The sequence below is a fragment of the Humulus lupulus genome, chromosome 3, assembly GCF_963169125.1.
Source record: "Humulus lupulus chromosome 3, drHumLupu1.1, whole genome shotgun sequence".
NCBI classification, from domain to species: Eukaryota; Viridiplantae; Streptophyta; class Magnoliopsida; order Rosales; family Cannabaceae; genus Humulus; species Humulus lupulus.
Genome location: NC_084795.1, coordinates 28,807,418 through 28,830,594, shown reverse-complemented (window position 1 = coordinate 28,830,594; position 23,177 = coordinate 28,807,418). Strand labels below are relative to the sequence as shown.

At 37.0% G+C, this 23,177-nt stretch overlaps 1 protein-coding gene across 1 annotated transcript; it reads left to right on the top strand.

Moving 5' to 3' along the window:
* Positions 1-18,408: 18,408 nt before the first annotated feature.
* Positions 18,409-20,011, top strand: LOC133822423 (NAC domain-containing protein 83-like). Its single transcript, XM_062254757.1, has 3 exons — positions 18,409-18,927; positions 19,051-19,340; positions 19,434-20,011. Exons 1-3 carry the CDS (start codon positions 18,747-18,749, stop codon positions 19,755-19,757), a joined length of 795 nt encoding a protein of 264 aa, XP_062110741.1. The 5' UTR covers positions 18,409-18,746; the 3' UTR covers positions 19,758-20,011.
* The last annotated feature ends 3,166 nt before the right edge of the window (positions 20,012-23,177 follow it).

The following is a 23,177-nucleotide window of genomic DNA, read 5'->3' as shown; positions in this document are numbered from 1 at the left end:
TCAATAGAGAAAGATTATCATTATTATTAGGATCAAATTATTCAAGATATTGAGTGATGATATACAAGACTAAATATAGCATAGTCGTCAATAAAATCAGCTCTAAGAAATGTCCCTAAAACCCCTTTAATTAATTGGTTGCCTGCAAATGAAGATAGACAGCGCCCTCCTGCAATTCAAATCATCCTTTGATTTTTATTTATATATATATATGTCATTATACATGTGTCGCACATTCCTTCATTAGAATGAGTTGACAAAAAATAAGGAAAAGAAAAAGGGTTTAGCTTTAAATTGAAGAAAATGAGCTGATCAAACAACACTGTGGATTGTGGAAGACAATTGCACTACCATAAAAAAAAATTAAAAAATAAATAAAAGGAAAAGCTGGGTCAACTTTGAAATCTATGGTGACTTTTGAATTTTCTTTAAACTCTTGTTCTAGAAATTCTTTTTTTTTTAATAGGATATAGCCGTTTACTTGTTCATGCATCACATGTAATTGTATCTATACATATATACACACAAACACACACAGTTTTTATATGAATTATTTATAGGTAAAAAAAATACATAGATGCGAGAACGTATATATATGCCTACATAAGTAGATAGTATTTATTTATATATATGAAAACACATATGTAAATGTTTTGTCTATACAAGATGTGATTGCTTGCTTAAGCTTATTATTTATAAATAAATATATTATAAATAGATAAAGTCGTGAGCACTTGCTTTTTTTATATTTGTCATTCTTATATTTTAAAAAAAAACCTTCGAAACTCCAATTGTGTAATGACAAAAATTCTATATATAAAACTCAGTCATCTTAACGAAGACACCACTTTTGAGCATGGCAAATGATGACAATAAAAAATAATGATTAATATTTGTCTTGGTAACACTTCAAAAAGTAATTTTTTATTTAATTAATTAAAAATTTGGTGATAACTTTATTTTTATTTATTATTTTTAAAATGTATTAAATTTTGAAAATAAAATTTTTTAAAACTATTTTTTTGTTTTTTTATTCTCTTTTTTAAATTAACACTGTATTTTATATTGTTAAATAAAAATAAAAATTATCAAAAAAATTTATTATTTTTTATTTTTAAAAATAAAAAGTAAAAATAACTACCAAATATATTTTTATTTTTTAAAAATAAAAATAATATTTCTATTTTTGTGTTTAAAAAATTCAAAAACAATAATTTTACCAAATTCTACCATAATAATCTTATTATTATTAAATATTTTAAATAATAAGTACATATATAATACATAAATGATTGACATAAAGGTTAAGCACTATTTCTCCCTTTACATCATTTTCTCTATCACTTGATGCTACTCATTGCTTTCAATTATTAATAATGAAATAGATACATTAGCTAATAATGCTCCATTTCAACTCTCTCGACTATATTAATCCACTACGAACATGTTAATTATTATTATTATTTTCTTTTTTGTTAATAATTAAAAAAAAGAAGAAGAGCACTATCACTATTTTATACATAAATATACGGTAGAAAGCACTATTTTATTAGAAGGACAAAGGAAGCACCCTCCAAACCAAATAAGAAAAAAGAAAAAGTTTCAAGTCAATGTTGGTTCTCATGATAAGAGAAGAGAACCTTCAATTCATATATATTTATATATAAATTATTTTTATAATATATATTCAAGGTTTTCTTCTCCTTCAAAGCAACACTTATCATTGTTTTTCTCCCAATTCAAATATGCATAGACCTTTATATATAAAAATATTTTGCACACAAATATATATATGGGTGCGTTGTATAAATAGAAAAGTAATCTCCTTTACACTCACACACATGTGAACATTAAAGTGTTAATATTCCATATTGTATAGGGTAAACACAAACAAAAGTTGCTTCTAAAGAAAGCAACCCCAAAAAAGACCAACTCCCATAAAAATAAAATAAAATTATATATTATATATTATATAAAAGGAGATGTTTTTATTAGATAAAACAAAAAGCTCTACATTATAAGATTATAATTACAACAAAGTGCAAAGACAATTTCCACTGAACAACACATATTACTCAAAACACAATAATTGCAGCCTTTGACGTTTCTTCCTTTTCTTTTCTTTTCTTTTATTATATTTTATTAAATTTAATTATTTAAAAATAAAATTAATAATTTTCTCTTCCTTGAAACCCTCTTTAACACCCACACGCAAACTCCTTTGACCCTCAAAAAAACAAAAGCGAAAAATCACAGCCGCAATTTGGTTTACGAAACCCAAATTTTTCTTTCCATACTCTCTCATTTGATATCATATCATAATGTGTATTTTTCCAATTATACCCTCCAAAATTATTACGCATTTTTATGAATTAAAGAAAAAGAAATTTTGTGGAAAATAAGAGTTTCCCAAAAGCCCACGGAATCAAGCAATTGTCAATGTTTGAGGCTCCAGTTTAACTAAATCTCAACCGTCCCACGTTACCCTACCCCAACTTTCTACTTTGACATTCCCAAAATACCCCTATTTTCACTTTTATTTACAATTATGCCATTCATTTTTTTAACTAATTAATTTCTATTTTTTATACTTAAATAAATCACACAAGTTAGCAGAGGGAGTCACACATATTATGCCAATAGATTTAATGGGTTACTTCATTTTTATGATAAAAGTAAATTTTTTTTTTTTACAGTTTTTATGCAAAAATGTAAAAGTAATTAATAAAAAATACTTGAAAAATAAGTTTGGACCATTTTTCTTTCTTAGAATTTCTTTAATTTTTTTATAATTACAGAATAATAGAAAATAAATAAGAAGGGAAGGGCAAATGTGTGAATAGAAAGAGATGAGAATCGTTTTGTGAAAGAAAAAAAAAAGTTTGCAATCTGATCCAGAAAAATGAGACAAGAAGATTTGCTCAATCTTGGAGTGAAGGTGGCATTTTTGTCAGTTAGCCTAAATCCGACGTGGGTGCCCGTCGTTTTGGGAGCAAGTAGGTCCCTATTCCTTTATTCTCTTTACCCACCCTCCCACGAGACTATGTACACAATTACTTAAATGCCCTTCTCTCACTAGTACTTCTACCAAATATGTTATTTTTCTACATTATTATTATTATTAATTGAAATATTCACACACAAAAAAAATGCTTTTTTGTCAACTTCATATATTCAATCAAGTTTTCTATTCTCCAACTCTTAAGTGCATCGTTTCGTTTGTACAAAAAATAATCCAAAATTCACTTAAACACGCATCCCAATGCGTGCACCCTATTATGAGCTCCATTAAGTATATTGGTCCCCCTTTTATTTATTTTTTTTAATTACTCAAATTATTTTCATGAAAATTTATTCCTCTTTTTAAGTTTAATTATTTCAAAATTTTCAATGGATTCTTCTCCTTGGTTTATTTATTAATTAGATTTTGTTTAGTTGCAAAATTACTTTAAAATTATAATTCTTGTCTCTTACATGTTCTGTCTACTTATTTATAAATAACACATCACAATATTTGTATCAATTTATAAAGTTTCAAAAACAAAATATATGTACATGAAATTTTTATTTGAATTTTGAGTATAATATTTTTTAACAATTTTGAAATATTGGATTTAGGAGGCCAAGAGGCACATATTTAATGTGTTATAGTTGGAACTAGTCCTCGAGTGTCACCTGAAAAATAAATTTTATATAATTATATATATTTTTCACCATTGTCTATTTGAACAAGTAACATTATACCATCTCCCATGATTTAAATTTTGCGTCAAATTACTATATTAATATTTGGCTCACTTGTTATAATCATACTCTAATGGGCAAACAATTCATTTAATATTTATTAATAAATTACAAAAATTAATCTTTTTTCATTTTATATTGTAAAAAATGAATAAAAATAATAATATAAATAGTTATTAATTGTTAATTAATAATTAGTAGCAATATGATAAATAAAAAAAGTAATATTTATTGATGTACTAAATTTAACTCATGTTATATTTTGTGCTAAATTTGATACAATTTTTAATATATGCTAAATTTAGCCTACTTTTTATAACACTATTAAAGTGATATTTTTGCTAAAATGTGTTTAATATAACACTGCACTACTTTTTTGACACTCCATTAGATAGATACCAAAATAAAAATAAGAGTATCATACAAGAAAACACATAAATAATCACGTTTTGTAATAAGTTTAATGCAATTTGAATATGTTAACTAACTTAATCTAGTGAGTTTTCTTTCCCTAAAGTCATTAATCTCATTATTTTATGCCACGAGAACAAGTTACTTAGGCTTTTTGTCCAGTGGGGTAAAATGCAACTTGTTCAAATAATGAAATCATTTCGTGGAAATCTCAAAAGTCAATCCTTTATTATTAGTTTATTTTAACATGTGCTTAATTATTAACTTTTAACTCTTGTAAGAATGATTGTATTATTTATAATAAATGTTGATACACAATTTAACAATTTAGGTTCTATTGGACCATTTGCTATAATTTAATTCAAGAGGAAAATAGATCCATCTATATACTCTTATGCATTCCTTGTGACATTCAATGCTATTTAAGTTAACTATATCCTTTTTCCAAAAAAAAAAAAAAAAAACGTATATTATATATTTCTACTATCTTCGCTTATTTAATTACTACTATATAAAATATAATACACTATTAAGTGAAAATAAACTAGTTCACAGTTAAGTTGATCACTTACTGATAATAAAATATATGAATCTTGAGATTTAGATATATGATAAAATTATCTTGAATTTCTCCCAAATTATATAATAAACTTATTAATTTATATAAGTTTTTAAACATGGCCATGTTTACCAAAAAAACAGACTACCTAATGACGTGGTAGAATTGGATTACATATGGGATGCACGTGACAGTTTTAAGTAAATATAAATTGCTTGACCTTCGACTAGAAGATCATTGGCTTACTAGGCATCATAATTATCGGCGACCAGCCTGGTCGCATATATTCATTTATTTCCTTCAGATATACAATCTTGTAATTACACATTAATTATAATTTCTATTATTATTTAGATACGCCCGTATTTAATGTCATGAAAGCCCATTGGCCCATGTAGAACTCCTTGAACTTATAAATACGAATCAAAAGGCTCAAGAGAGGGATCTGCTTCTTTTTTTGGAGCTGGGGAATTCTAAGAGAGAAAGAGAGTGTTGTTATCCACTACAATTGTATTCGTCTGAAATCTGGTGAAACTCGTGAACCCTAGTTCATTGATCACTGTTTTTGGAATTCTACATTAATAAGAACACTAAGTGGACGTAGGTCATTACCATTTGATTGGGGCCGAATAATTATAAATTTTTTGTGTCATTTATCTTTTTGTCCTGATTTCATCTCATTTTGATCTTATTTTCTATCGCTTTATCTGACTCTGTGTCGTTGACCATATCGTGGGTCAACATTTTGGTGCTCTTGTATAGAGTTGAACTCAAGACTTCCAACAAGATCAAATGGCGAAAACATCCAGAATGACGGGACAAACTTCTGGTGCCGCGCCAACCCAGCCTCTTCCACCAAACGTGGCTAAGGATGAGCCACAAGTGGAGTTTGAAGAGGAGGAAATAGATTCTGAGACCTTGAGGACAACACTGATTGTGTTACAGGAGGAGTTAGCCAATCTGAAGGCTAATCAAGAGAATGTGGTTGAAACGATGGCGTTGCAGCAGAGGGAAATTGACCGACAACGTCAAGAGTTGAATGAGCGGCAGGACGACATGGACCGCCAGCAGAGAGACGCCACTGTCACCTTGGAGGCAGCCATTTAGTTGGCTCGGGGACAACCTACGCCAACCTCTCAACCAGATCAGCCACCAAGTGTACCACCACAACAAGGTCAACATCCAAGTCATCCACAACATCACAACACTCCACCTCAGCCGACAAGCCCTCAGAGGCTAGAGCAACCTCCTGCTAATCAACAGGATATTCCATTTCAAGATCCTGAGCAGCAGTCACCTTCTCGTTCTGGTCGAGATAACCCCCAGCATCAAAGGCATAATAGGGTCGGGCAGCCTCCCCGAAGCCCTAGACGCCAAACTGCTGAGAAGCCAAATCCACCGAACAAGGGACAGCGTCCTTCTACTAGCAGAAGACAAGTCGAGTCAGGCTCTGCAGTTAGGGGCCCCCCACGACAAAATAATGCCAGAGGACCCACCGAACAATGCAGGTCGCCCCCTGACGCTCGAGACATGCCAGCAAGAGGAGGTTGTAGTGCGATCAGCAGGTCACACCATAGCCGGTCGCATTTTAGGTATGACCATGACTACAATGAAGCTGATTCCAGCAAAAGAAATGTTGGTCGAAGGCAAGGAGAGAGGGGTGGAGAACGGAATCCCCCACCAAGGGAAAATAGGCCGACAAGCCAGAATGCTAGGGGTAGCCTAGGTAACCCAACGTCTTTGATCGAATGGGTGCTATCGAGCAAAGGCGTGGGGATGATAACTTGAGGGACGTGCTCAATGATAGGCGAGAAAGGCACGACGAGTATGCCCCTCCAGCACCAGTCGCCCCAATAGTACCAGATGCTGTACAGGCCCAAATCAATGCACTGAATCAGGCTGTCCAGCAGTTAGTGGGGAGTCGAACATCCCACATTGAATATGATCATAGAAGAGGCACTCCATTCATACAAAGAATAGCGGTGGCTGAAACCCCAAGCAAATTTAAGATGTCGGTCTTGCCCAACTTCGACGGATTTGGAGACCCAGTATCTCATGTGAATAAATTCGAGATACAAATGGATATCCAGAATGAGTTAGATGATGCTCGCTGCAGAATCTTTCTGGCCACCTTATCTGATACAGCTTTGGAGTGGCTTTTCAAATTCCCTCCTGCTAGCATAGTGTCATGGGAAATGTTCGTGAAAGAATTCTACGGGCAGTTTTACGCTGGTCGAGTACATTCGACCGAAGCCAACCAACTAGTCGAGATACGCCAAAAAGAAGGCGAATCTTTGAAGGAATATGTCCAACGTTTTATGTGAGCCGCAGCTAGAGCTAAGACAGTTGGTGATGAGGGGAAAATTATGGCACTTATTACTGGAGTACGGCGCCACTCACCTCTCTGGAACAGTTTAAGGAAGAATGGGGTGAAGAGTACTCAAGAATTTCTGGACCGAGTAGACCGGTACATCAAGCTCGAAGAGGAAATTTCTAACGAAGGGAAGACGCCTGCAGAAGACAAGGGGCCGAAGGAAGATCCCGCCAAATCCACCAATGGATCGGATAAACCCAATGGCAACGGTAAAAACAATGGGAAAAATGGTGAACCACGAACCATCAACGTCTGAGAATAAACGCCCAAAAAGTAATTGGTACAAGCCAAGGTTCACCAACTACACAGCCCTAGTTGACAACAGAGCAGAAGTGTACCAGGCGACCAGCACCAATGTCCCTTACAAGCGACCAACGCCAATAAGGAAAGATATCTCCAAGAGAGATACAACCAAGTTTTGTCGTTTTCACAACGACTATGGCCATGACACCAATGAGTGCAACCATCTGAAAGATGAAATTGAGTTCCTTATCAGACAAGGACACCTGAAGAGATATGTATGAGCCATTGGAGGTTCTCAGTGAGAGGCTCAAGGAGGAAACAAGTAGGCACCTGTACGCCAACGCTCGCCCCCTATACATCCAACTCTTGTGGCGGCCCACACCTAGCAGGAGATAGTGGGAAGGCAATGGAGTGATACACCCGAACCTTACACCACGACCAAGACATTGAAATGCTGAATGTAGAGGAGCGAACTCCCAAGAAAGCTCAAACAAAGGAAGAGCTGATAACTTTCTCTGAGCTTGACGCTCAGCATGTCCGGTTTCCCCATTCGGACCCTTTGATCGTGGACGTCCAGATCGCCAATGTGATGGTTAAGCAGGTGTTAGTGGACAAAGGGAGCTCAGTAAATATTTTGTACAAGTCTTCGCTGGAAATGATGAAGTTGTCAGTGAAGGATTTGGAGCAATGCGACCAAACCATTTATGGTTTTTCTAGCGAAGGGCTCGCGCCAACGGGGTCGATCAGGCTCCCGGTCATAGCAGGAACTGCACCTGCGAACAAGACATTACTAACTACTTTTATAGTAGTTGATTGTCCTTCTGCATATAATGCTGTGATTGGAAGGCCTATTCTAGTCGACCTGCGAGTCGTGACCTCGGTCTGACACCTTGCCATGAAGTTTCCAACCAACGCAGGGATAGGATGCGTGTTGGGAAACCAACGAGAAGTGCGGGAATGCTATAATTCCTCGATTACTAAGGCGAAAAGGGGTGGATCGAGGGAAGGAGCCGAGAAAGGGTTGATATTGGCCAATGAAGTACAAGTCCAATCAGGTGAGGAGGTCACCAAATAGGGTGTTGCCCAAAATAAGGATAGGGATTTAGATCCTCGCTTTGGGGATTTTGAGGAAGATGTAGGACCAGTCAAGGACCTCGAGGAGGTAGATCCGATCAGGGTTGTGAAAGTCGGTAAAAACTTAGAGACAACTACAAAACAAAAATGGTGGAATTTTTTAAGAGGAACCAAGAGGTATTTGCCTGGTCGCATAAAGATATGGTTGGGATTGACCCAGCAGTTATCAGCCATGTCTTGAACATAGATAAAAAAAATTTGCCAGTACAATAGAAAAGGAGGTTGCTCGACAAAGATAGATCAAAAGAATTAAAAGAAAAAGTTGAGAAGCTAAAGGAGAACAGATTCATCAGGGTAGCGTTTTATCCATCGTGGGTCTCTAATCCCGTACTGGTTCCCAAGCCGAATGGAAAATGGAGAACATGCGTGGATTTCACATACCTCAATAAAGCTTGCCCAAAGGATTGTTTCCCACTCCCAAGGATTGACCAGTTGGTCGATGCCACTTCAGGGCACGAGATCCTATCATTCATGGATGCATACTCTGGATACAACCAGATCAGCATACACCCACTTGATGAGGATCACACTAGATTTCGGACCGATACAGGGCTTTACTGTTACAAGGTAATGCGTTTCGGTTTGAAAAACGCTGGTGCGACTTACCAGTGACTAGTAAATCACATGTTCAAAGAGCTGATCAGTGTAAAAAGGGAAGTGTATGTTGATGACATGCTGGTTAAGTCGAAGAAGGCAGAAGAACACATTAGGGACCTGCAAGAGTGCTTCAACATCTTGAACAAATATCAGATGAAGTTAAATCCCCTTAAGTGTTCCTTCGGAGTTGGATCGGGAAAAATTTTGGGATTCCTAGTGAATTCAAGAGGTATCGAAGCTAATCCCGAAAAGATCAAAGCCCTGATCGAGATGAAGTCGCCACCTAAAATTAAAGATGTTCAATGTCTAACCGGGAGGATTGCCGCTTTGAGTAGATTCATTTCCAAATCAACTGACAAGTGCATCCCATTTTTTAATTTACTTAGGGGCAATAAGAAATTCAAGTGGACGGAAGAATGCGAGCGGGCCTTCCAGGCTCTAAAGTCTCATATGTCGTAACCACCGATTTTGTCCAAACCGGTCATGAAAGAAACTTTGTTCATCTATCTGGCAGTCACCGAGTATGCTGCTAGCGTTGTCCTGATCAGAGAAGAGGAACATGTGCAAAAGGCTGTGTATTATATAAGCAAGAGGCTAGTATGAGCGGAACTGTGATATCCGCCCATCGAGAAATTAGCCTATTGCTAGATTTTAGCCTCCAGAAAGCTGCGACTGTACTTCCAAGCTCACCCCATCGTAGTACTCGCCGACCAACCACTACGAAAAGTCCTGCAGAAACCAGAAGTCACCGGACGATTGTTGAAATAGGCAGTTAAACTTGGACAGTTCGATATTTCTTACTCATCACGAGCAGCTGTGAAGGGACAGGCTCTAGCCCACTTTGTCACAGAACTCACTGGGCTCCAGGATACCGAGCCGATAGAACAGCCTGAACTCCAAAGCCAAATTCCTTCATGGAAGTTGTTCGTAGATGGCTCTTCAAACGAGCATAATGCTGGAGTAGGTGTGATTTTATTCACGCCTGAAGGACATCGATTCCATTGCGCAATTAGATTTGACTTCACAGCGTCTAATAACGAAGCTGAATACGAAGCTTTGCTACTCCCAGGATTAAGATTAGCCAAGGATATGAACATAAAGTCACTCAAAATCTATAGTGACTCCCAGCTAGTGGTTAATCAAATTACTGGAGAATATCAAGCTCGAGGTATGAAGATGGTTGCTTATTTGAACAAAACAAAGGACTTATTGGCACAATTTGAAAAATATACTCTCCAGCAAGTACCTCGCGACCAGAACTCAAACGATGACGCTTTGGCCAAGTTAGCAAGTGCGAAGGATGCTGACACCTTAAATATAGTGCTTGTTGAACGTTTGTCCGCACCGAGCATCCAAACAGAAGATTCATCTCTGGTAATTCAAGCAACAGATACGTGGATGACACCTTTCATTGAATACTTAGAGCATGGAGTACTACTGACGGACAGAAACAAAGCAAGAGCCCTCCAAAGGCAATCGGCTCGGTTCATCCTGGTCGACGAAGTTTTATACAGAAGAGGGTACTCAATGCTACTCCTGAGGTGTGTTTCAAAGGAAAAGGCCAAAGAATTAATGCAAGAAGTCCATGAAGGTTTCTGCAGGGATCATGCTGGGGGTCAGAGTTTATCAAAAAAGATCCTAAGGCAAGGATACTTCTGGGCAACAATGAATGAAGACTCTGTGGATTTTGTTCGAAAGTGTGACAAGTGCCAAAGATTCTCCAAGATACCACGAGCAGCCCCTAATGAGCTAAAAAAAATGCAAAGCCCTAGTCATTCGCAGTATGGGGGATAGATTATATCGGGTCTTTGCCCACGGGAAAAGGCAACGTCAAGTATGTTGTGGTTGTTGTTGACTACTTCACGAAGTGGGCCGAAGCTGAGCCGCTTGCAACAATAACGACCAAGAAGGTGCTGGATTTTGTGGCCAAGAACATCGTGTGTTGCTATGGGTTGCCAAGGAAGATTGTCTCGGATAATGGCACACAGTTTGACAGCTATCTGTTCACAGATTTTCGCGAAAGGCACAGGATTTTCAAGAGCTTTTTTTCAGTAGCTCATCCACAGGCGAACGGACAGGTTGAAGCTGTCAACAAGGCATTGAAGGATACCCTGAAGAAAAGGCTTGAAGAAGCAAATGGGGCATGGCCAGAACAGTTACCTAAAGTCCTTTGGTCGTATAGAACATCCCATCGAACAACAACAGACCATACTCCATTTTCTTTGGCTTATGGATATGAGGTCATGTTGCTTGTTGAATTAGATCCACTATCGCATCGAAGGTTGGCTTACGATCAAAGTATTAATAGTCAGTTATTGATGGAGTCTCTAGATTTGATCGATGAAAGGGCGAGCAAGCTCAACTCCGAGTAGCAGCGTATCAGCAAAAGGTCGCTCGGTATTTCAACTCTAAAGTACGCAAAAGAAAATTTAATGTGGGAGATTTGGTACTTAGAAGAGTTTTTCTCAACACCCGCGATCAAGCTGCTAGAGTGCTCGGACCTAACTAGGAAGGTCCGTATCAAATCGAAGAAGTTCTTCAACCAGGCACTTATAAAGTTGCTCGCTTAAACGGAGATCTCATTCCTCGTTATTGGAATGGAGAACACATGCGCAAGTATTATCAATAAACAGTTCTTTTTAAAGAATTGGCTTGTATTAATTTTACTTTTTACAAGTTTATGAACAAGGTTAGTCAGTCATATGAATAATCGTTTATAAGTGTAAGATCAAATTTTTGATCACTTGTACAAACACAATTGTCCATTTATTGTGATAAATAAAAGGAATTGTGCGCAGCCAGTTATTCTTGCTAATTATTGTATTTATTGCAAGTATTTGTTCATTACGTGTGATGTTTTGTTATATAATCACTTTTTATAAGTATTTCTACGAACAGTAATGTTCGAACAGGTCTTGGTCAAGGCAAGTGACCGAGGACCTTAAGCTCCTCAATCACTTGGGGGGCATATAAAGTACTAAGCAAGCAAAGCACATTAACAAGCATATGTAAACACATGAGAAAAATAAGGGAAAGCATACTACGGTACTTAGAGTATTTTTCAAAATTTTGTTAAATCAAAACAAAGTACTATGCTAAGTTCGGTCATGCGAACAGATGTTATAATAAATTGAAAAAATTATAATATCAAAAGAAAATTGTTTTACACTGTGAGCAGTTGCTGCTCGGATGTAATTGTTGATTAAAATGAAAAGCTGCCCACGCAGCAAAAAATTGTCTTGACATCACGAACCGTGGTTCATGTGTCCTAAGTTACAAAATAAAATAATTAAAATTATGGGGCAGCCGGAGGATCTTGTTGGATCTGCTGGTCGATGGAGACCCCAGCTTCCTCTTCAACACCATCAATACCCGCCGCCAAAGAGATTTCGGGGGATGCTTGAGCTTTCTCCTCCTCTTCAAGGCGAGCAACGCACCTGGTCAGCACAAACTGTTTCATACGCTTTGGTAAATAGTCAAAGTTAGCCTCGCAGTTGTGTTTCCAGAACATATAAAAGCAGTTAAATGTTGCTCCCCTGAACCTCTCCAAGTCACTGGCGTTGGTTTCTTCGAGTTATTTAACTCGCTCCTCCAACTCAGCAGTTTCTTTCCTGCTGATAACCAACTCGTCTTGGAGTTTGGAGGCCTCTTTGTGGTTCAACAATGAAGACTCCTTGTACCTCTCTTTAGACTCCGTGACTTTGACCAGGGTCTCCTTATGTCGTTTCAGCTCCTCGCCCATCTTGGCAATCTTCTCCTCAGCAGCTCTTAGTTGTTCGGCATTTTTCTCCTCCGTTGCCTTGAGCTGCTCGACGTATTTGGCCTCGGCTGCTTTGAGTTTCTCACCTAGTTTCCCCTCAAACTCTTTGGCATATTCAGCAGCCATCGCCTTCGAGCGGTGCCAACCAGTACTCATGGTTAGAACTCCTTGCGATCAGAAAAAAGATAAAGTTGTTAGTAGAAATAAAAGGACAAGGTAAACAAATAAAGCACAACTAAAATGTCAACTTACGCTGAGTACTTCGTTCAGCGCCCAACTGAAGATCTGGTCGACTTTCAGGGAGCCAGTGTTGCTGATCGCTTCTCGGCTGCGCCGGTGCCTTGATAGCTTCTTCAGCTTATCGTTGGCTGAGTTGAAAGCTATGTTCATAAGGGTCTCTCCTGTCTGATCAGGAAGAGTCTAGTCGGCGGGAACTGGGGGAGGAGTCTGGTCGACGGGTGCTGGTGGAGAAGTCTGGTCGACGGGAGCTGGAGGAGGTGTCGTTTCCTTGGAAGGAACAGGTAGAGGAGGATCCTCAGTCCAAATCCTTTTCCTTGAGGGATTGCTGCTGCTTTCCCCCGGATGTTGCCTGCTCTCCTTTTTCCTGCTCTCAGAAGCAGTAGTTTTGGGCAGGCTGTACAGGTTGAATGGGTCTTCGGCAGACATGACTGCAAAATAGAAACAAACAATCAGGCAATATAAATTGAGGTACTCACTAAAGCAAGGAAATAAGAGTAAGGAAAATTCTAAGTAATATACCCGAGCCCTTATTATTGGTCGATACATTATCTATTGTACTACTGCTACACTTACTCTCTGCCTTGAAAAAGTCTGAATTTAAACTAGTCGCGTATTTAAAGTTGTTGTCCCCGTCAAATAAATGACAGGGAATGGGCAAACTGTCTAAGAGTGAGAAGTCAGTACCGGTCTCATCCGAGGATTCAAGTATGGGCTCGGGGTGGTCAGGAAGCTTCTGCTTTCCCTTTCCATGTTGAGCGGGGATAGCAGCTGCTCGCAGAGTGCTGGAAGGTTCTCTGATGGTCACTCATGTAGCCCGCGTCCTCGGGGGTTGTGACACAGCCTGGTGCTGCTCGGGAATTTCTCCCCCTGTAGCACTCCCCGATGTTGACTCCCTCACATCTTGGTGAGGTGCAAGAAGGTCGACCAGCCTTAGGTTGTTCTTTGTGAGCAGCTCTTTGACACTCTTTTCAATGTTTTTCATGCTGCCCAGGGTTGCTGCCCTTATCTCCATTTCTGGAGTGGGGTCTGGTCGATGCCATGGACCTGAACGAGACCAAAGTTCTAAAGAATGTATGGAAAACCTGAAAGAAATCAAATGACCAGTGAGTAAAAGATTTACCTCCTTTAGTGAAGGCCAGATTATTGGCTACTAGGTCTGTTGTTAGAAAGTACTCCTGGAAGTACTTCAATACGTTGGACTTGTGGGTGATGTCACTCAGGAAGGTGCGAGCAGACTCCCGGAGGTAGAAATTGAAGAACCTTGTGTTGTTGTGGTTGGGGTTAGACTTGAGATCAAACAAGTAGTTGATCTCATGTGGCGTAGGAATGGGCCACTTCTTGTGGTTGTAGAAGATATAGAGTGCAGAAAGTACTCTATATTCGTTTGGGGTGATTTGAAAAGGAGCGACTTCGAAATAATTGGCCACCCCCTGGAAGAATGGATGCAGAGGCAAGTTTGCCCCTACCTTGATGTGATACCTCGACCAGGCTTTGAAGGCGCCCCCAAGCACATTTGCCCGCTGGTCGGAGGAAGGCTTGATGAGAGTTATCCCAGGAAGGTCATACTTATTGAGATAGTGGTTACCATCCTAGTTGTAATAATGCTAGAAGGCGCTACATACTAGTTGAGATTCTGGTGGTGAAGTGTTTATAGGCTGGGGGTTGGTAGAAGGAGTCTCAGTGTGAGGGGCAGGCTGATTAGCATGAGGATTGTCTGATTTCTTCTTTCTTTGAGCAATGGACTTTACGCGACCCATATTTGTTGGGCTGGTCGGAGGTTTGTTTGTTGAGTTGTGTTGGGAAAGAGGAACTTCTGAAAATGGCAACGATGGCTGTTCTTGATCTTCGAACAATAGTGCGAGCAAGTCATCGTCAATCGGCCTCTTACCTCCCCACGGGTCGTGCATGAAAATCTGCGAGCAGAAAAGGGGAGATGAGAATCTACAGCCAATAGACAGAAGAAGTGGAAACGTTGGGATAACATTGCTCGTGTATAAAAGTTAAGCTTTTATACGACCAGCAGCATTCTAACGTAAACACTAAAAAACACGCGAACAATTTGAAAAACGGATTAAAAAGTATAAGTGAAAAAATTTTCAGGGAAACTTTTCGACTCTGAGAAAGGGCGGAAAAACTCAGTTTTTTTCGAGTGCCTAAAAATCAAAATTTTACTTCGATTTTGCGCTCTAAATCAGTAATCCTAACTCCCAAACCAATTCCTAAGCCTCATTTAGTGTTTCTCCCTATCCTATCATGCTACTACCTACAAGCCCGATTACCCCAAATCATTTTTTCAAGAACATTTGGAAACTGAGATACTAAAACATCTCTAAACTCAAGGGATAACTATTGCATGACATATAAAAGGTTGAAGTGAAGACACAAGTGTTGATTCGAGCGGCTGGACAGATACTCCTCGGATCACCAAAGTTGTCTGAATTTTCTGGGTTCTTCGTGCTTCATTTTTCAGTGTTCTTGAGGAAAAGATGAAGAGTAAAAGTAAAAAGTGAAAATGAGGGATTATTTATATTGATTGAGGCACGGTTAATAAGGTAATGATGGGGGATGAGTTTTCGAAACGTGGGAAAATGTGTTAGCCGTCAAAGTGCTTTTGGGGAAAATGCAACGACATGATTGATTACCTTTTTTGAAAAGGCACTGATAGTCTGATAGGTCTGACAGGTCACACGGAGAGATCGGTTAAGTTTATTTTATGCTTGTCGCAGTAAAATAAACTTGGGGGGCAAATGTTTACCCAAAAACAGACCACCTAATGACGTGGAAGGATTGGTCTACACGTGGGATGCACGTGGTAGTTTTAAGTGAGTATAATCTACTCGACCCTCGACCAGAAGATCATTGGCTTATCAGGCATCATAATTATTGGCGACCAGCCTGGTCGCATATATTCATTTATTTCCTTCAGATATACAATCTTGTAATTACGTATTAATTATAATTTTTATTATTATTTAGATACGCCCGTATTAAATGTAATGAATGCCCATTGGCCCATGTAGAACTCCTTGAGCCTATAAATACAAATCAAAAGGCTCAAGAGAGGGATCTACTTCTTTTTTTTGGAGCTGGGGAATTCTAAGAGAGAAAGAGAATGTTGTTATCCACTACAATTGTATTCGTCTGAGATCTGGTGAAACTCGTGAACCCTAGTTCATTGATCACTTTTCTTGGAATTCTATATTAATAAGAACACTAAGTGGACGTAAGTCATTACCATTTGATTGGGGCCGAACCACTATAAATTGTTTGTGTCGTTTATCTTTTTGTCTTGATTTCATCTCATTTTGATCTTATTTTCTATCGTTTTATCTGACTTTGTGTCGTTGACCATATTGTGGGTCAACAACCCAAATTTTATATTTTGAAAAAAAAACTATTTTATTAAATATGTACACATGAGGATACACAAGTAATAGTCTCTCTATTCTCTTCTTCCTAACCCTAGCACCGCCTAGGTTTTCCTCATATTTGGTTATGTCTTATTCCCAAGTTAGGGTGGTCGTCGCCTGACATGGTGGGTGGCTTGTGGTTCTCTATTCGAGGGAGAGGTTTTGGTTGAGTTTTGATTTCCATAAAGTGTTGGTTCTCGGTATTGGGGGTCGGTGTGGGAGATTCTTACTATTTCTTGTGTTCCCTTGGGGGTTTCTATAGTAGTGATCGGAGGTTGGGTCTGAATTTAGTTCTGACGAAAGATGGAAAGGGGTGTGGACAGACGGTGGAGGATCTGATGGGCCTGTGGTCTTTTGTTGATTGGGGTGTGTGGGATCTGACAGGATGGGGCTTGCTTGGTGGGCATAGTCTGTTTTCTCGGCGGAATGGGGAGTGGTTGAAGGGTGGTGGGTGTGGAGGATCCATAAGTTTGTCGAGTCATGAGTTGCCAGTGCCAAATTTGCTTGGGGTGCAACTAGATTCGCGGTTCCATTTCTTTGGCGGGTTGCCTTCTGTTGTGGGATCGAGGCGGTATAGTCTAGTCTAGTCTGTTTTGTATCGATTCTTCAATGTCGGGTGTTGTTCTTGTGTTTTCTTTTAGTTTTGTCAATTGGTTATTTGTTTAGTTTTATTTCAATTTCCTTAATAACATCTCCTGCGTGGGAGGTTGTAGTCTATTTTTTTTATGGTAGTATTGTAGTTAACTTTTGTGGTGGGGTTTCTTTCACTCTGTCATGTTTGGTCATTGTTACTGTTTCCTGTAAATATATTCTAGTGGCCCAACACGGTGATATTATTAAAAGTCGAGATGTTTTAGATTATGCGATGAGTTTATCTTATTTGCATATTGAGATTACTAGTTTTATGTATTTCAAAGTAGTTGGGGCTTGCCTCTTAATTAATAAATATTTTCTTTCTTTCTTTTTTCATAAAAATAAAATAAATATGTACACATGAGTACATATCATCTTCTTCAATTTTAACTAATCACTAAGTTCATATGTACTAACTACTTACTAACTAACAGTGAAAAAAAACAAAAGAAAGTAGTTAATAATGATTCCAAACTTTCAAGTTGGGAGTTTGGTACATTAAATTTATTGAGGCCTGTTTATGAAAAATAAAAAAGTAAAATCACACACACCTATAAATATAATGTATTAATAGAGTCCGTACACAATTTCTGTTCAATAAAAGGCGTTGGTGAGCACTCAACGATTTTGTTCCCCTTGCAATAGCAACTAACTATTTTGTTTTAATAATTTCTTTTTTTCTTCAATTTTTTCTGAAGAAAAGGGTATAAAGGTATTTTCGTAGCATTCCCTTTAAGCCATTGGTGAAGTCCAGCTGTCATCATGACATAAGGTGACTTCACCATTACGAGGATGAAACAAAGATGAAAAGTCCAAAGTGGCCATCTGCTATTACAAATACCAAAATACCCCTTACACTTTCCGAAATGAGCATTGAAGGTTAAGGGTAGTAAGGAATATCAGAGCATAAGAAAAAAAACAATATATTTTGACAACCAAAAGGAGGGAAAAAAAAAACAACTTTAACAGCATCGATTATTCCCACACACAAACACAAAGGTCGAACTTTGAACCCAACTTATGACTATTGAATTCTTAATGTTGTTACTAAATAAATACGAAAGCTTTGGCCTTTAAGAAAAAAATGGAATTTTTAGGCACTTGGTTTAAAAAAGTTTTAACCTTTTGGCACACAAGAGAGAGAAAGAAAGAAAGGCTCAAACGTTTTTAAGAAAATAGTGTCAAAGCAAAGGAGATTGAGTCTCATTTACGCCAAATGGGTCGTCCTATTTGCAATTTGATATTTCTTTCTCTCTCACCCATTACTATAAAAGAAGTCACACTTTCTCTCTTTCATATACACACACCCACACCCACACCCACACCCACACCCTCGCTCTCTCTCTCTCTCTCTCTCTCTCTTAACACACCCTTTTTATTTATATCTATTAATTACCTTTTTTCCTTCTTGTTCTTGTTCCCTCTCTTGTTCTTGTTAATTAGCTTTGTCATATTCCCATATACTTTTCATTGGACTATAAAAGCTCCCAATGGGTTTGGTTCTATGGTAGCTCAATTGGGTTGAGTTCAGCTTTGGGACATATAGGGCTGAGTTTTCTCATTAGACCTCTCCCCCCCTCTCTCTCTCTCTCATAGTAAAAAAAACAAACACAAAGACATCATATAATATAATATTTGTATATGGAGAAGCTTAACTTTGTTAAAAATGGTGTTCTTAGACTACCTCCTGGCTTTCGGTTCCACCCAACTGATGAAGAGCTTGTTGTTCAGTACTTAAAGCGCAAGGTCCACTCTTACCCTTTGCCTGCTTCTATCATCCCTGAAGTTGAAGTTTGCAAGTCTGATCCCTGGGATTTACCAGGTTGGTTCTTCTTCTTCTTCTTCTTTTCTCTTAAAGTTGCAATCTTTAAAAGAAAGATCAAATTTTGATAATGTAATAAGTTTTTAGTGTCTAATAATGGTTGAGAATTTTGGTGGGGTTTAGGTGATTTGGAGCAAGAGAGGTACTTCTTCAGCACAAGAGAAGCTAAGTACCCTAATGGGAACAGATCGAACAGGGCAACAGGTTCTGGCTATTGGAAAGCAACTGGGATAGACAAGCAAATTGTAACTTCTAGGGGTAACCATGTTGTGGGGATGAAAAAGACTCTAGTTTTTTACAGAGGAAAGCCTCCGCAGGGCACTAGAACTGACTGGATTATGCATGAGTATCGCCTTGTTGCTCCTACCAATCCTCAAACCAAAGCCACACCAGAGAACAAGAGCTTGCCCCAGGTGAGCACAGCACAGCTCAATCCAATTCCACCATTTCAAAAACCATAAAAAACTATGCCTTTTCTTACATATTTTTCTTTTTCTTTGTTGCAGAATCATGTGATTGTAGCACCAATCGATAGTTGGGTTCTTTGCCGGATATTTTTGAAGAAAAGAGGGAGTAAAAATGATGATGAAAACTTGCAGACTGGGGTGGACCATACAGTTGTTCGAAAGCCCAAATCTACTACTAGGCCTGTTTTTTATGATTTCATGACAAAGGAGAAGAAAAGGGCTGACTTGAATCTTGCCCCAACTTCATCATCTTCTGGTTCGAGTGGAGTGACTCAAGTGTCTTCTAATGAATCAGAGGAGCATGAAGAAAGCAGTAGTTGCAATAGTTTGCCTTATTTTAGAAGAAAGCAGCAGCAGCAGTAGTAGTCAACGAAATTATCCAAGATTAGCAGCCTCATCTGTACCAGTTAAATCTCAAATCAAGCTTCTGGTTTTTCTCGATTAGAAATAACCCATCTAATGGAAATCCAGTCTTTGGTCTTTCTAAAAAATTTCAGGTTCTCGTGTTTGTGATTGTCACTTTATCAATCAAGTAGACAAAAAACGAAAAAGAAAAAAAAGCAATCGGCATTAACTTGTACTCGGTAATGTGAAGAGCAATGAATGATGTTAACATATATGGTGAGTCGTTTTATTAATACACATCATCATCATCATCATCATCAACAGCAACAACAACAAAAAGTCTGGTTTGTATTTTTAAATAATCTGCATTATTTCAAAACAATCTTCTCTTCTCTTTTCTTCCTCTAAGAACCCCTTAGAAAGAAAATTTAAATTAAAAAAAAAAAAGATTTTTAATGATAGCACCAATTGAAAAGGCAAACTATTTTAAAGGGGAATCAAAGTTGAAAACTTGAAAGAGAAGCACCAATGAGAAAATAGAAGGCATATGTCAACTTTATCAAGGGGTCAATGGTTATTTTTTTTCATAGTAAGAATAAGAATATGTATGTAGTTGATAATATTATTAAAGGAACCTGGTTCTTTATTTCTGTTTCAAATGGATCGAATCTCCATGAATTTTGATCCAATTCGATATCTTGAAATATACTCCAAAGAAAAGTCTAAAGAAATGGTGGGATAGCAGACATTCTCAACATTATTTCTACAAACATTTGTTATAATTGTCATCCCAAGTAGAATAATTTATTAATTTTTTTTTAATCTTTTTCAACAATCAGTGGAAGAGTAGGTATTTTGTTTGGAGACAGGATTGAGTAAAATTTGAACCTGGATGACTAAGTTTGGTGAAGGAGGACTTAAAATACAACAACAAGAAGAACACACTCCAATTTTCTGAGCTGAGAAAATTGAATCTGATGAGAAAGTTGAATCTGATAAGAAAGTGAGATGAGGGGTCCCAAGTTTTGAAAACTCATCCCATTACCTTAAATTCTATTGTTTCTCAAGGAAAAAAAAATAGTATATGTATATTTATATAATGATTTCTTGCGGCTTCCAGCAAGTTTACGCAAACGACACCTCATAATCCAGGAATTTAATAAGAAAATTATGCACTTAACGTCAAATATTGTATTAATTGTTCATATCATATTCGAATACATAATATGTATATATATATATTTATTTATAAATTTATAAGTTCCTTTAGAGACACAAAAATGTTGACCTACTTCTCAGAAAATATATTGTATTGTATACCATATAGTTTGAATTTGTTGTGTTGTACAGCAAATAGGCCATATTAACGTAACTAGAGACAGAAAAGTATTATATGTATATATATATATAAGATTTTGCTTATTCGTTTTGTTCTTCGTTGAGAATAATTCTAGTTATGTACTTTAGATTTAATTCTATAATTATTAATATTAAATAATCTAATTGCTGGATGATTATGTGTAATTGTGAGTATATTGGGAGCTTCTTAGGTAAGGACATCATTTTTGTCCTTGTTATAAGATCGTTTTTTATTTTTGGCACTTGGAGAAATTGTAAGCTAATTTTTTTTATACGATGACGTACATTATAGTTATAACAAGTATCCTGCTAATTTTTAAGCAATTTCAATAAATTTACAGTGCCGAAATCAGAGTTCAAATAGTCTATTTTCTACGCGTATAAAAAAAAATAAAGAACGCGTATAATTGACTTTAAGAATTCTAATTTCGACACTATAAATTATTCGAAATTTCTTGAAAAATTGGCAGAATGTCTCTTATAACTATAAGAAGCGCCAATGCCATGCAAAAAAAATTAAATTAAATTAAAAATCCTATAAACATATACCCACTATATTCCAACTACCTCCAAGATTGACTTGAAAAGTTAAAACTAAGCCATAAATATAAGATATGTAAGTGACAAACACATATGAGCGATTGCTTATACTTTTATATTTATGCTATGGTATGCACTAAAGAAACTAATTATAACACTTTTTTTTTTAGGAAACTAATTATAACACTTTCAAGAAAGGAGAGAAATTAACTTGCAACTTGTAACACATCATAATCAATACGAACTAATCTTCTTCCGGTTGTGTCATGCGAAAAGGTACACGTGTCGTACATGAAAGGCCAAGAAGCCGGCTACGGTTGACTCCTCCTCAATTAACAATAATAATAATAATAATTATTATTATTAATAATGATTAATCAACAAAGCCAAGAAGAACATTGCTTTGTATTGTGTTAGCTAATGATAATGATCGATATATATATATATATAAAAAAATATAATAATACTTGTTAATCCAATTCCATTTGTTCCATTAGTAAAATAAGGAAGAGCAAAACCTGCAAGGTAGGTTGTCTCCCTATGTAGACATGGATAGTGATATCATATGCTTATATAGGTGAAAGTGTGGGGCCTTCATTTTGAGACCTATACGGCACTGCCATGTGTGCATTGGCTGGACAAAGGGCGGCACATATACATATAATATATTTATATATATCTATATAAGCTAAGTAAATGTAAACCCTTCTTTCTTTCTTTGATTATATAAAAATATGTACATAACACATAATTTGCCATGCCATAATAGGAAGGTTAAAGCCAAAAACATTTATATATGCCGACCACTATGAGTTTTCTTGTGACAATGGTTTAGAATTAGAATTGCCTCTTGGGCTGTTGGAGTTCTTCACGTCACTTGTTCTTATATACATATAATATTTCATTTTCATGACAATGAAAAAGGATGAGAGAAAGAGAGAGAAGGGTTTGGATTGGTTTGTGGAATGCTGACTTGGGTTCTCAAAAATATTGTCAATCACGTGGGTAGCCCGTCATGGTAGACCACACATTCACAGCTACAATAGCAATAAGATCACCTGATTAGGTCAATCACATAAAGAAAGAAACCTTACCTCTTCTCTCTCTCTCTCTCTCTATACTACCTGTCCTTGAATTCAAACACACATACATATAAGGGCAATATGGGTCTCTGTCATTCATAGCATAAATGGTGTATTATTTGCCTTTTCATCTCACAATAAATAAAAAACTAAATTGACATTTTCTAAAGCTTACCTTGTAGATAGGGAATGAATGAATTTATCAAATGTTGTGTTGTGTAATGTGTATGTAAGTTTAGTTGATACTTCTTCTAAAACCAACCACTACTACTAGTAGTACTATACTTTCCATGCTGCTTGTTTGTTTGGGCAAATAATAATATTAAGTTAAAAGGGTTGCTTAGTATCTCTGCAACAGAGACGTCTCCAAATTATTTTTAACCATATTCCAATAATTTGGTCTGATATTAATTAATCAAAATAGTGAACATCATTATTTATTATTCTTTTGAGAAAA